Source organism: Diachasmimorpha longicaudata, chromosome 4, assembly GCF_034640455.1.
Source record: "Diachasmimorpha longicaudata isolate KC_UGA_2023 chromosome 4, iyDiaLong2, whole genome shotgun sequence".
NCBI lineage: Eukaryota > Metazoa > Arthropoda > Insecta > Hymenoptera > Braconidae > Diachasmimorpha > Diachasmimorpha longicaudata.
The window spans coordinates 9,276,796-9,290,419 of record NC_087228.1 but is presented as its reverse complement, the minus strand read 5'-3'; the positions used below and the strand labels follow the sequence as shown (position 1 = coordinate 9,290,419).

The window sequence follows — 13,624 nt, the reverse complement described above, 5'->3', positions numbered from 1 at the left end:
TAATTGAATCGCGGATGCATTTATTCCAAAGTCGAAAGCATTTTTTTATTAGTTTCCAATTAATTCCGGGCGAGAAAGTGATGGAATGGATTTTCCCCGAGAGAACAAAAAAATGTAATTTTTAGGGGATCGTCTCTTGCTTAAAAATTGCTGGAATATTTATTTGAAGTAAATTTGTTCCAGTAAAATTATCAGTATTTTTCCATTCAAGAGTTTCTCTCGCGACAGAAAATTTAATAGTTTCACACATAAATAATATTACCCAACAATACAGGAGACGAGTGCTCCCTCAAGCGTAGATTTACCCGAGTGTGTTCATACCATTGGTGTTGTACTCTCCCTTAATACTCATGCATCCATACTGAGGTGAGTGCTCCCCGGAAAACGAGCCCATGCACGAAGGGATGCTCGGACTATCCCTTCTCTTCGCCTAAGTATTATGTCCCTGCTGAGAGCTCTTTCGCGCACGGGCTATAAATTTTCCCAGTGCTTTTCACAGTTTTTCCCTGGTACACTGGGATAAACAAAGATAGAGATAGAAAGGGGATGGAAAAAGTGATATTACGAGAGAGACCCCTCAGCATTGCGCAAGGGAGGGCATCAAAGCCAGCAAAGTTTTAACGGGATAAGCCAGAGTGTTTTTTTTTTACCTCCCTCTTTGTTTCCCCTTATTCCTCTATTTTTCTGAAACTTGAAAGCGAAAGTGAAGGGAAGGAAAAGAATAGCTGAGGCTTTCACGTTGGCTCTAGTAAATAAAATATTCATCCTTGTATTTCTTCAGAAGTCCTTCGTTTTACGATGCACAATTGTGATTCACGAGTTTTCAAACAGTTTCATGTTTTTCTCTTGACAAAAGAGTAAATTTATTATCACGAAAGTCCCAGAATAAATAGTAATTTCTCTTGAATTTTACAGTTTTGATTTTTTTCTGTTTTGCAGTCACCGGGTGTAATGCCGTTTTACGGTGACACTGGAGCTGGATTTCGGCCGGCAGCTGGCTTTGGTAATGCTGTCTGGCACCAGGGAGTTGCTCCAGTGGGTGCTGTTACGGTGGAAGCCACACCGGCAGCATGGCCACCTCAACAATTTATCCAGCAGATACCACCACCTAATCAACTGGACGAGCTGAGGTACCACACGCAGTATAGCGCTGCAACCCCCTATCATCCCCAACCAGGTAAGGAAATGCATAATGAAAGACAGAATGAAACATACTTTGTCTTTTGAATATGTATGGGTCATGGAATATTGGGAAATTCGATTCAACCAAAGCCAATTGTCAATAATATCCCAGCATATCCTAATGAACCATCAATTGATCAATTTTGGCCTTTCCTTCGTACTTCAGCTTGAAAAACCAAACAGCACAACAGCAGCGTACCTTAACTGAACATCATTTTTTCAGTCCCAAATCCCATGGCCTATACCTACTAACCATCACCATACAAGATGACCACCTTTATTAACACTCCTCTTATCGTTTTTCGTCCCTAAAAAACTAGAAGACCAAATTCTCATGGTTCCAGTGACCTACCAGCAGCAGGCCTTCATAGCAACGGATCAATCAGCATTTCAGCGTGCTGGTAGTACCGGCCAATATGCAATAACTGGCCAGCCATCGCCCCTAGCCCCAGTGGCACCCCAAACAGGTGCCCCACCACCCCAAAGACCCCTAAACGGTCAATTCATGGATCCAGCGGCAACTCCCAACCAAACGGTTGGCTACGAGCGTCAAGAGTACGTCAATGGATATCAGCAACAGGTAAGGCCCAGCATTCCTCCAACACCCCCCAACAACTAACCAAAGCCTAAATACTAGTCAAAAAGTCACGTCAATTTCGTGACGATAATTGAAGGAAAAATCGATGACTTTTAAGTTACAGATCGAATGATCCTCTTTTCAGGATGTAACAATGGCACCACCGCCCTCAACAACACCAAATAGTCGCAGTAGTTCAGTCCACATGGACACCCAACAACAGCAATCTAATCAACAGACTCCCCAAACAAATCAGGGTGATACACAAGTCAAAGGATTTGCAACAATAGCAACATCAAATGTGTCGGGAAACGAGATGCCTGGGTATCCACTTCAACCGGGCCCACAGAGTTCACACAACTCTAACGGATATCCAGGCTACATTGAAATGGGTCAACAGCCACAACAGCAATCAAGTCAATGGCAGAGTCAAAGCCAACAACAACACGTGCCAAGGCAGCCATCTGTATCTGACGCGAGTCAGGGTGCCCTGTGGTCTGACACAAATTCAAGCGCTAAAATGGGTAACAATGGTATGACATGGTCTGACAATCGAATACAAAAGATTGACCAGAATGTGCAGCTCCAGGGACAGCAGGAAGTGCCAAGACCACCGAGTCATATGAGTTGGGAGAATGGAAGTGTCAAAGAACCTCAGACACCTCAATCGTGGCAGGACAACGGCGATGGCCAGCAGTTGCAGAGTAATCAGCAAACCCAGAACTGGCCTCAGCAGAGTCCAAAGATGCGGGAGAATCCGAGACTGACGCCATCGTCACAATCTCAAGCTCAACAATCTGGCTGGCCTCAGCACTCCCCTAAGCTGCCCGAGCACCAGAGCGCCCCTCAGAACCCCAGAATGACACCTTCCGGCCAGCATAATTGGCCGCAGAATAGTCCTGAACTACAGGGGCAAAGCAACAATCATCAGAATCCAAGACTGACGCCTTCAGGCCAGCAGCAGAATCAGCAGTGGCAGCAAGGTCAGACAAAGATAGATCAGAATCCTCGATTAACCCCGTCAAACCAGATGTCCTGGCCAGATACGCCTACTAGTCAACCGAATTGGTCACCAAATAGTATGAAGAGTGATGGTAGTCAACAGCCTCAGCAGCAGTGGCCAGACTCCCAGCCAAGTCCACGAAGAACTCCCGGTCATCAGCCAGCGGCTTGGAATCAAGACTCCAAAGTCGATAACCAAATGAACTGGTCTCCCACGTCAACGGAGAATCCGTCCTGGGGGCAGCAGAGCAACAAACAAGACATGCAAAATTCGGGGGAGAGAATCATTTGGCAGCAGACTGAAACCAAATCGAGCGGCTATCAAGATCCAGAACAGGGAAATCGTACACCATCTAATCTCCAAAGTCGATTGAGATCCATGATTCTCGATAAGCAACAGGCACAACAGCAGATCCAACAGCAGATGAGTCATGGACATCATCAGATGCCGCAGGGTCATCAGCAAAATCCAAACGGTTCTAATGACTTTCCCACTGACGACAGAATACGGGACTCGCACGAAGGAAATGACAAGGCGCAGGAAAAGAGGCCCGATCATCAGTATATAAATCAGCCATCGATGATGTCAATGCCGCAGACAAACGAATCAATGACCGGTAATTTTTTATTGCATAGCCACCACCCTCGTGACGATAGTTTGCACGGCGGTGGTGGCTTATGGGATTGGACTGGAGGCGGTAACAGTGTTAACTCTGAAATAATACCGAATAATGAAGTGCCCTCAATGGAGAACTTTGAGGATTATAACAAGAAGAAGATTGCGTGGGATAATAATCAGACTGACCACGATAAAGATAACAAGTCGTTTCACGAAAAACTTAGGATAGTACCTGGAGGTAAGGACAATCAGATGAAAGGACCAGAGAAAAATACCAGTGAGATTATGAATGAAAAACCCAGTGGAATTGATTTTAAACAGCCAATAAAACAGGAGTACAATTGTACAGCTGAGTTATCAGAGTCCCAGGAGTCAGAGAGTCTTCCAAAGACAATAAAAACCGAGCCAGATCAAGAGGATAATGACAGTGATTACAAATTCCGGGGTGATGGTGGCCCATTAAAATTATCAACAGAGACTGGATCATGGTGTTGTCGACGTGGTGGCACTGATCAACCAACCCCAGAGCACCTCCGTGAAGGTTGCTGTCAGGGCCTTCAAACTCAGGACGAAATAATAGCTGATTCACCATCAACATCCAACGACGTGAAGAACGAATCACCGGGCAGTCCAAAAACACCAACAGCAACTGCTAAACTTCAAGAACACCTCGACAAACTCAAGAACAATGTCAGAACTGAAGTACCGGACTGCGGCTGTTTTCCAGCTGATAAATGTGAGTTGACATTGTGTATACAGCACAACACTAACATTGAGAGAACACACTAACCAGTACACTTGATAAAAAATCAATAAAACCAAAAATACGAAATCAAATTGTTAGAACAACATGGATGGTGAATTGAAGGCTTCACTGTGGTAGAATTCCCCCAAATCGGCTATCAATACAAAAATTGAAACAGATAAATCGATAGAATACTCACTACTCATCGGGCTTGTGTAGTTAAAGTTACGAAGTCGATGTTGTAAGTAACATGAGGTTCCAAACCCAATCAAAGGTCCACCGGAGCCTGGCTCGTACTACACTCATCTCGGTGCTGCTGCCAGTCTTCCGGACTTGAGAAATGATCTTGAGAGGAGAACTGGATTGAAAGGAAGTGCCATTAGAATGGAAAAGGTAGTTTATACCGGGAAGGAGGGGAAAACTACGCAAGGATGTCCAATGGCTAAATGGGTGAGTTAACAGGAAGTTTTTTTCTTGCAAACTTAACTGAGGATGTTCAACATATGTATTTGATTTTTTTATGTACTCAATCCATGTCATAGATTATTTTTTCATCCTCATTCAATAACGAACACAATTCACGTAATTCCCACTCAAGATTACGAATTAATTCCCCGTCTATTTTAGATACTTCGACGCTCAGGACTGGAGGAAAAAATTTTATCAATCGTGAAACATCGTCAGGGTCACAAATGTGCAACAGCCTGGATCGTGGTGGCAATGGTCGCCTGGGAGGGTGTACCAACGCACGAAGCTGATCGAATTTACTCTCTTTTGACACACAAGCTCAATCGTTTCGGTCTCCCAACAACTCGGAGATGTGGCACAAACGAGCCGCGAACTTGCGCATGCCAGGGATTAGATCCAGACAGCTGTGGTGCTAGTTACTCATTCGGCTGCTCCTGGTCCATGTATTACAATGGTTGCAAGTACGCTCGTAGCAAAACTGTCCGGAAATTTCGATTGTCCGTTCGAACGGAGGAGCAAGAGGTGGAGGAACGAATGCACGTTTTGGCGACTCTGTTGTCACCCCTGTACCTGAGCTTGGCACCTGAAGCGTTCAACAATCAGACGCAGTTCGAGCGAGAGGCTAGTGAGTGCAGACTGGGATTTAAACCTGGTAGACCATTCTCGGGTGTGACTGCTTGTATGGATTTTTGTGCACATTCACACCGAGATCTTCATAACATGAACAACGGTTGCACAGTGGTAAATAAATTTAATCTCTTCTAAAAAAATATAAAATCGTGATTCAACTAATAATAAACTTTTCTTATGTAAATTCTTTTGTCAGGTCCAAAGCAATCATAAATATTAAATTAACATTCCCCGAATAGTTTCTCTCAAGTTGCGTTTCATTCCCATCAACATGGGACATTTCCTGACTAGAACTTTGCGTTTTTCATTTCGAAACGACTTTAAAAATGTAATTTTCAAGGAACCCATCTCATATCAGAATGAATCCCCCCCGAAGGGAATATTTTATTAAAAAACTTCTGTTTTCTGTTGCATCACAGGTCGTCAGTCTCACGAAGCATCGCTCTCTCTCCCGCCCCGAGGACGAGCAACTCCACGTTCTTCCATTATACATAATGGAGGATACTGACGAGTACGGTTCGAAGGATGGACAGCAGGAGAAGATTAAAGCCGGTGCTGTTGAAGTTTTAACGAAGTAAGTTGACCCTCGGCTCTCCCCATTACTCCTATTCCTCAAAGATTCTTATCTAAATTGAATGAATTTCCACCGTCAGGTATCCATGTGAGGTCCGAGTAAGATCAGTACCCCTGCAGCCCTGCAGACGTCACGGTAAAAAGCGAAAAGAGGACGAGCCAGATACCGGAATAAGTAAAAAAGAGGTCCTAAAAACTCCTGAGAAATTGATTGAATCACGGCCACCAGTGTCGACAGGACGAGACCCTCAATTGTCCCTGGAAATGGCATCAATGTTCGAGGGTATGGACGCCCAACTCCAGAGCTCTCAGGTCTCCTCAACAGTCCTCGACTCACCGGTTTCTATGTACCAGGGCTGGGGTTATCAAGGCGAGCAACAGTGGAACCGAAACAACTGGTTGGACCAGCGAAAGAACAGCTGGTTGAATCCCTGGGGGGACTATTCATTCGGAGGGTTAGAGAGAGATAATAAAGTCGACCCTGACAGCACAAGCCTGGACGACACGCGACCGCGATCATCAGCCTCTCAAGACGATCACCGACCGAGATCAAGGAATCTTCCTCATTCAACAGTGGAATCTCCTCGTGGCAGTAACTATAGTAATTCTCCACGAGGGCAAGCAGTCTCACCAAGGAGCTCTCATCCGTCTACTCCAGGAGAATCTTACACAATGTCTCCGAGGCCTCCGAGTGACCTGAACTACAACATTCAGTCTCCTCAAAATCGAAACTACCCGATGGACAACAGACCACCCCCAGCCTCTCCAAGATTTCTTTATCCCAGCTCTCCAACTCTCGACCAGCGCAACCAATCTCCACGGGTAATGCAGCACCCAGGGCCCCAGGATCAAATTCGACAGTCCCCAGTGATGCACCAAAGACTGCCATACCCAAAATCACAACTCCCACGTCTCAATTACCCACCAAGATCCCAATACCAAGATCCATCTCGCACTGACTACGGTACGACGAATGTCAACCAGTCAGACTCGTTCCCTCCGAGTCCAGCAATACCACCAAATACCGATTTTACGATGCAATCCAATCACCACCATAATCATGAAGATAATCATGGACAATACATCGGTGTCAGTGGTGAGAAGAAACAGGATCACCGTAATAGATGTCACATTGACGCAAAACCACCGGTTTACAGTAATTACCCAGTACCATCGGATCAAACAGCCACTAATTACCACGGTAATTGGAATGTACTGAATACCTGGAGTAACCCAGAATGTCCAAAGATTGATCATCACTTGAATCATCAGATGGATGTTAAAAATAATTCAACAGACCAAAAAAATTGGGAAACACCAGTTGATCCGTCACCCTTTCGTGTCCCAAAGGGACGTCCACCGTCCAGAACAGCGCCAAATCAGAGCCCGTCCGATAACAATTACCAAAATCCCACGAATAAAACATTCCTAAAGCCTCAACAACCAAAACAGGACGTCCTTTACTCGGACACTTGTAGAACTGGTTATCAAAATCAGCAAGATAAATTGCGTGATTATCACGACACAAGACAAAATGAGAATCACAACTCAGGTTGGGATGATGTTAAGCAAGTGCAAGACTTTCACGCCATGCCGGGAATCGGTCATGCGTTTCCCCAGTACGGATATCATCCTAGTTATCCGGTATTTGATAAGCCTTATGCGAATACGTGGGAGGGATACAATTACCAAGGATATAATTATCAGAATCCAGAGTATCAGCAGTTGTATCAACAGCCAAAAAGAGAGCACTATCCTGGGCCTCAGTATCCTTACCAGGGGGTGCCTTATCAGGGATTGAACTCAGGGTGGCCGAGGTGGGAGGCACCTAGGTGGGACATTTATGGACATCCCCCGTATTTTCCAGTGTTACCGGAGCCTCCACCGAAGGCAGAGCCCCTCGGGGAAGTTGCAGATTTTTCGGACAACGAGGAGTGCTTCAAGGATCCTCAGATGGGGGGTGTTGCCATTGCCCTCAGTCATGGCAGTGTTCTCTTTGAGTGCGCTAAACACGAGATGCACTGCACAACTGCACTGAAGAAGCCCAACAGATTGAATCCAACAAGGATAAGTCTCGTTTTCTATCAGCACAGAAATCTCAATAGACCTAGACACGGTTGGGACGAGTGGGAGGAGAAGATGAGGCTCAGGAAGCTCGGCGTCACTCAGCCATCAACATCCGGGACCACCAGTACCACACAAACAGTCACGACTCCAACGTCAGTGTCTTCGGGAAGTGATAAACCATTGCCGCACATTCCTAATATTCCAAGCTCTCAATTCATGATGAGATCACCTACTTATACAACTATGACTTGGACAACGCTCTTTCCAATGCATCCCTGCATGATCACTGGTCCTTATCAGGAGGGTGGTGCCATAGGATGAGTTCACGATAATGGTGAACGTACGTGTTCTAAGGCCATCGTATCGCTGGACTCATGTCCTTAATTCAAATTGAAGGATTATGTCCGTTCAGGGAAATATCGATACCATTCATTCTTTTGTAATTATTGTGAATTGAGACAAATTGCACTGCCATTTTTCTATTCCACTTGGGTATCGATGTGAATATGTGAAAATCAAATACGTACATGAAACTTCCCATTTTTTATACAGAAAAAAAAACAGAAGAAATAGCCAGGTAGCTTTTGTAAGGATTACGGGATTTATGGTGTTGAGAAAACTGTATGAAGCAGATTCTTTCTTTCTAGGGAATGCTAACTGGTCTGACGGACATTATTCTTTGCGCTGTGAGGATTATTAGGGGACGGGCTGCCATGTCTTACTGTGCAAAGACTTTGATATGATTAGTTTTTAATGAATCTGAGGGACAAATCTACGAATTTGTTTGACTGTACAATTACAATTTTCTCTAGTGGCTGGCTTTCATTTTGTTTTTGAAGTTTTATTTTTAATTTGTGTATCTCATTAGCTAGTCGACAAACGAGTGACAATTAATGGTAGTTGAGGATACATATCTCACTGTATGCACCACAGACTTTGCTCTTCCCAACATCACAATTTTTAATTATTAATTTTTTCTTAATTTCATGTAAATTAGCTCCAAGTACTTTTTACTGGGGGGCAATAATTGCATTGTAAATTTTTTCACTTTCTTGTTGATTAGTTGTACAGTCACCAGCACAATCGATGACGCACTTTTCCATGATGCGAATGCAAAGGACGAACAAACAAATAGTAATGATAGAGAAACACGATTATATGATCTCAAGTTTTAATTGATAAAATGGTAGAGCTATTGAATATTTTAGCGACATTTTGTAAATTTGTGCTTCGTTATATTTTGTATTTATTTTTTAACGCACCATTATTTCATGTCATTTTTATAATTATTTTTTCGTTTGCACTTAGCGATCGTACTGAGTTGGAGACATTCTACGTTAATTAAAGAATTTACTAACCACTCGCCAGTGGCGTTTGAGTACAAAGCATTTTTTCTTCTAACAATCATTAAAAAGACACGAAGACTTTAACGTGATTTTAATTTTTTTAAGGAAAAATTGGGGCTCAGAATTATCTGCACCTTTCAGACGTTTTTTTATTAAAAAAAATGTTCTCCTGATACCAGTCTTTGGATTTATTTGTAAAAACCTGTTTCCAAAAAATGTGAAATTCAAAATTTTACAATTGAAACTATCATGGCATTTTAATTTTCGTCATTGAAACAAATGACTGTTTTATTTATATTACTGAATTTTGTACATACTAGGTGATTTTTTTGTCATATATTTTTAACTTTAATCTTTCATTCTTCAAATATCTTTTTATTCAATTGCAAAAAGGAAAAAAAACACAAATTGTAGTCTTTCTGTCTCATTTTTATCTAGAACCTAGATTATAAAAAAGAGGATCGATAACGATCCATAAATCGTATAGTTAAACATTAAAAAAAATCTTATTTATTTATTTGTCGTGATTGTTTTATTACTCAATACGATGTCGATCCTCGAGTGAGCAAATTTAGCATGATTTCTAGACGATTATTGAATCATTTGTAACAATTAGCAGTACACCGTCGTTAGTGATAGTGATAAACGATTGAAATGGGAAAAATTGAAAAAAGAAAAGTGAAAAAAAATCATGAAAAATCTTTGGTTCATACCTCGACGTGTGCGGGATCGAGGTAGTGACTAAGAGTGAACAAATGAAATAAGATAATTGTGGCTACTCGTCAGCCCCCTCCCCCTCCCCCTCCCGCCCGGAGTATTATAAGAATCATTAATATATTATCATTCAGTAATTATCACATATAATAATTAGTAATATAATCTAATTTAATTAATTATTTATTAATTAAGTTTGACAAACCAGTGTTATTGTACTACTATTACTGAATACCAATATTATTAAAAAAAATTTTAGCGGGGAAAAATAACGATACGAGAACGAATAGTCGATGCACAAATGATGTTAATAATCAAATAAAATATGAGATAATTTTCAATGGCATATTTGTCATCAACAATCATTCTCGCATCCATCCCAAATGAATTCCAAATTCTTCTCTAAGCTAAGTTATCACCAATCTTTCATTAATTTCATTTCATTATAAAATAGAATTGCGTAAGGACGGATAGAGATATTCTAATTAAAATACTCGAATCATTTTTTTTCTTGTTTTCCCTTTCTTTTGTAACAGACGTTTTTTTTCTATGATTATGAATAGCAAAAGATGATACAGTCCATTTTAATAAAGAAATATAAAATTTATGAGATGTCATTTTGTAATGTCCACGTGTGCTCACTTTTTTTTAAGCTTAAGGATTATTTATTCGCAAATCGTTGTGGTTTATTTCTCTTGAATTCTTGAATGATGGTTATTTGGAAAGACTTTTTTTTATTTCTTCATGCTGGGTTTCTGATTTTTTCGTCACCGTGTTTTTGCCAGATAGTGAATGTCCGAGGATTGTGTGAATTTACTTTTTATTCTGAACATTCTAGGTTGACGTGTCGCTGTTCAATCACTTCCATGAGTCTCTGAAATATTTTACTAAAATGTTTCCTTTGAGAAATTCATGCGACGATGCCAAAATAGTTCATAAAGTATGAAATTAGAAAGTAAAGAATTGCAATAATTATACAGAAAGAGGAAGAAAAAAAACTATCAAAACTAAAGGACTATTTAAGAGAGAAAAATCATTGAAGAAAAAATTTAACTACAGTTATCGAGAGCCATGAAAAATTATGAAGTCTGAGGAACAATGAAAAAAATCACATATTTAACAGTTGAGTAGGCGATTGAAGTAGAAGGGAAAAAATGGTGACAAAAGTGAGTAAAGAAAAATGAAGTTTATAAATAGAAAATTATTTTTTCTTCCAATGCCAAAAAGATGCCATTTTGTTTTCTACGAAAAAGAAGTGAATGAGAAAGCGAGAAAAAAAAGTGAGGAAAAATTTTGAGTAGTCTATAGAGAATGTATGTAAGACATGTAATATGAAGGAGAAAAAAAATCAATGTCTATGTCTCGTGAAACAAAAAAATGTCCGCCTTATGGAGAAGCAGATTTTACAATAGTGAAAAAAAGTATAAAGAACAATATTTGTAGTTTACAGTAACAGAGTTTGAGAAACAAAAATAAACGAACAGTAATTAAATATGAAAACAGTGGTGTTGCAATTATCCAATTATATTCTCAAGCCTGAAAATGACGAAAATCCAGTGGTTTTTCGATATTTTCGAACCTTGATGTACGTCCCAGAAATCCCTGTTTGGTGAATTAATACGCTGCAATTATATATATTCAAGAAATACAGGCGTATACGTATATTTTTTGACACATACTCCGAAAGAAACCCGAGAAACCTCCAGTGTAATTGCGATAAAGTGAATTTATAGTCAGCAGTCCGGAGGGAAGTTGTTCAACCAGGAATATTAAATTTGTGAAATGGTGATTCACGATAAGAGTTATAAATTCATCAAAATTTAATATATTATAGGTAAAAAGTCTTGATTAGAGAGTGAGCCAATGTTAAATTTAGTATATGAAATGTATCTACTGATTTATTATGACTAAATTTCAACCTGCATCATTCGAATATATCTGTAAAGTGAAATTAACAAGGAAATCATCGATTGAAGGCAATTAAGGGAGATGTCTCACTCGATTAAAGAAAATTATGACAATTAGATTGTATCAATTGAGAATCACGTTATGACGTTTATGAAATAAATTATGTATAGTAGGTCGACGTATTTCTGGTTGATCCTAAAACAATGACAATTGTGTGTTTGTAGGTGTGTTCGTGAGATGATTAAAAAATTAATGAGAATTAATTAAATTGAAGTAAATAAGGAGCACATGAAAAAAATTATTGAAGAGGAAATCATTAGACGAGGGGATAGATTACGCCATCGTGTTAAGAAGCGTGAATTATACTGTGTAAGTGATTAATTATATGAGTTAATATAATTGATGTAAGATTATGTTTAGAGGTAAAAAACATATGTCAGACGTAATTGTGAATATACCATGGGAGATAATAGATGAAAAAGAAACAAAAAAAAAACGGAAATACATGAAACTTTTGTGAATAAAAAATAAAATTGTCTTGTTTATGCTTCATTCATTTCTACGCTGTTCTATGATTTCTTTATTTCAAGGTGTTTGAAAAAGGAAGATAACGATTATTCATCAATTAATTTGAAGGTCCGAGAATATATATGAGGACAAATTTAGGTGCCGAAAATAACACGGATTCTCTATTTTTTTATTTCAAATTTGTCAATCGAATGGCGTGAAATTATTATAAATGGTGAAAGCCGCTTGAATTCTTAATTTCTTAAGGTTATAAAAAATTCGACAAAAAAATGTTTTTTCTGTGAAATTGTGATAATTAAATAATTTGTAAAAATTTAAGAAATGAAAAATAAAGATTAGTGACGAAAATGGAACTATTCAGAAATTGTAAATTGTTAGGAGGATTTTTTGTCAAAATTTTTCGACAACCAAATTTCATTGAGCATGGGTTTCCTTCTTACGCAAGAATAAATCAACTCCCTGTCCGGCGCAATTGTTCCATGTCTTACATCAACAATTCAATGTCTCAAATAAATAATTCCTCCGGTCTCCCGTAATAACCCATGATTACACCTTTAAATCACGAAACAAATTAACGACATACCCGAATATCCAGGTGGCCCGAAAATGAGCAAACGTTGATTCACGTATTGCGTTTATCGAGGTCGTAAACTCGTTGCCCGCATTCTGCACACCATGAGCAATGAATTCAGCGCAGAGTGCCTCCTTCCCCGCTCATCATTGTGATATCTTCACGCCGAAAGATATTATCTTTCGCGCGAATATCTTGAGCCACCAGACCCAGTGGGCCCATGAGTCCCAGCGAGATTGGACTCGGGTGGAATGCCCTTTCAAAATGGCGCAAAAGAATCTGGATCAGTGTCAAGATTCTCCCGGACACGTACCAACGCAAACTGATCAGTTTTCGACCACTGGGTTTTATTATCACTGTCCACTGATCGTTAACTCAATTGATGAATTGTAAACAATCATTCTATGGAGAAAGAGGATTCGCTCATAATTTTTAAGAGCATAAGGAGAAAAAATAACTAGTCTCTATAATTATATTATTGAAACTATTACAGAATCTCTCCGAAAAAAAGGGAAAAAACCTATCTTTGATCATACACTTTAAAAAACTTCTGTGTGAACTGATTTTTTTTACTACACCGGATCAACTAATGGCAGAGTCCAAAAATAATAGTATACAAGCACCTTATAAGTTATACATCACACCGGTATTTAATTATGATTTTTTACAGCCCCTGAATTGGTCTAGAAAAAGG

The 13,624-nt window shown here is 39.9% G+C and overlaps 1 protein-coding gene across 7 annotated transcripts in view; it reads left to right on the top strand.

Annotated features, from left to right (window-relative positions):
• Positions 1 to 11,423, top strand: part of Tet (Ten-Eleven Translocation (TET) family protein) — a 66,231-nt gene extending 54,808 nt beyond the window's left edge. For 6 of the 7 annotated variants that reach the window (XM_064119281.1, XM_064119282.1, XM_064119280.1 and 3 more), the window contains 7 exons: positions 940 to 1,177; positions 1,503 to 1,762; positions 1,905 to 4,116; positions 4,400 to 4,575; positions 4,753 to 5,334; positions 5,643 to 5,797; positions 5,877 to 11,423. In XM_064119281.1, coding sequence (XP_063975351.1) covers positions 940 to 1,177; positions 1,503 to 1,762; positions 1,905 to 4,116; positions 4,400 to 4,575; positions 4,753 to 5,334; positions 5,643 to 5,797; positions 5,877 to 8,184 — 5,931 coding nt within the window. In that variant the 3' untranslated portion in view covers positions 8,185 to 11,423. The remainder of the gene's footprint in view (positions 1 to 939; positions 1,178 to 1,502; positions 1,763 to 1,904; positions 4,117 to 4,399; positions 4,576 to 4,752; positions 5,335 to 5,642; positions 5,798 to 5,876) is intronic. The other variant, XM_064119285.1, reaches the window with a different exon arrangement.
• Positions 11,424 to 13,624: the final 2,201 nt, after the last annotated feature.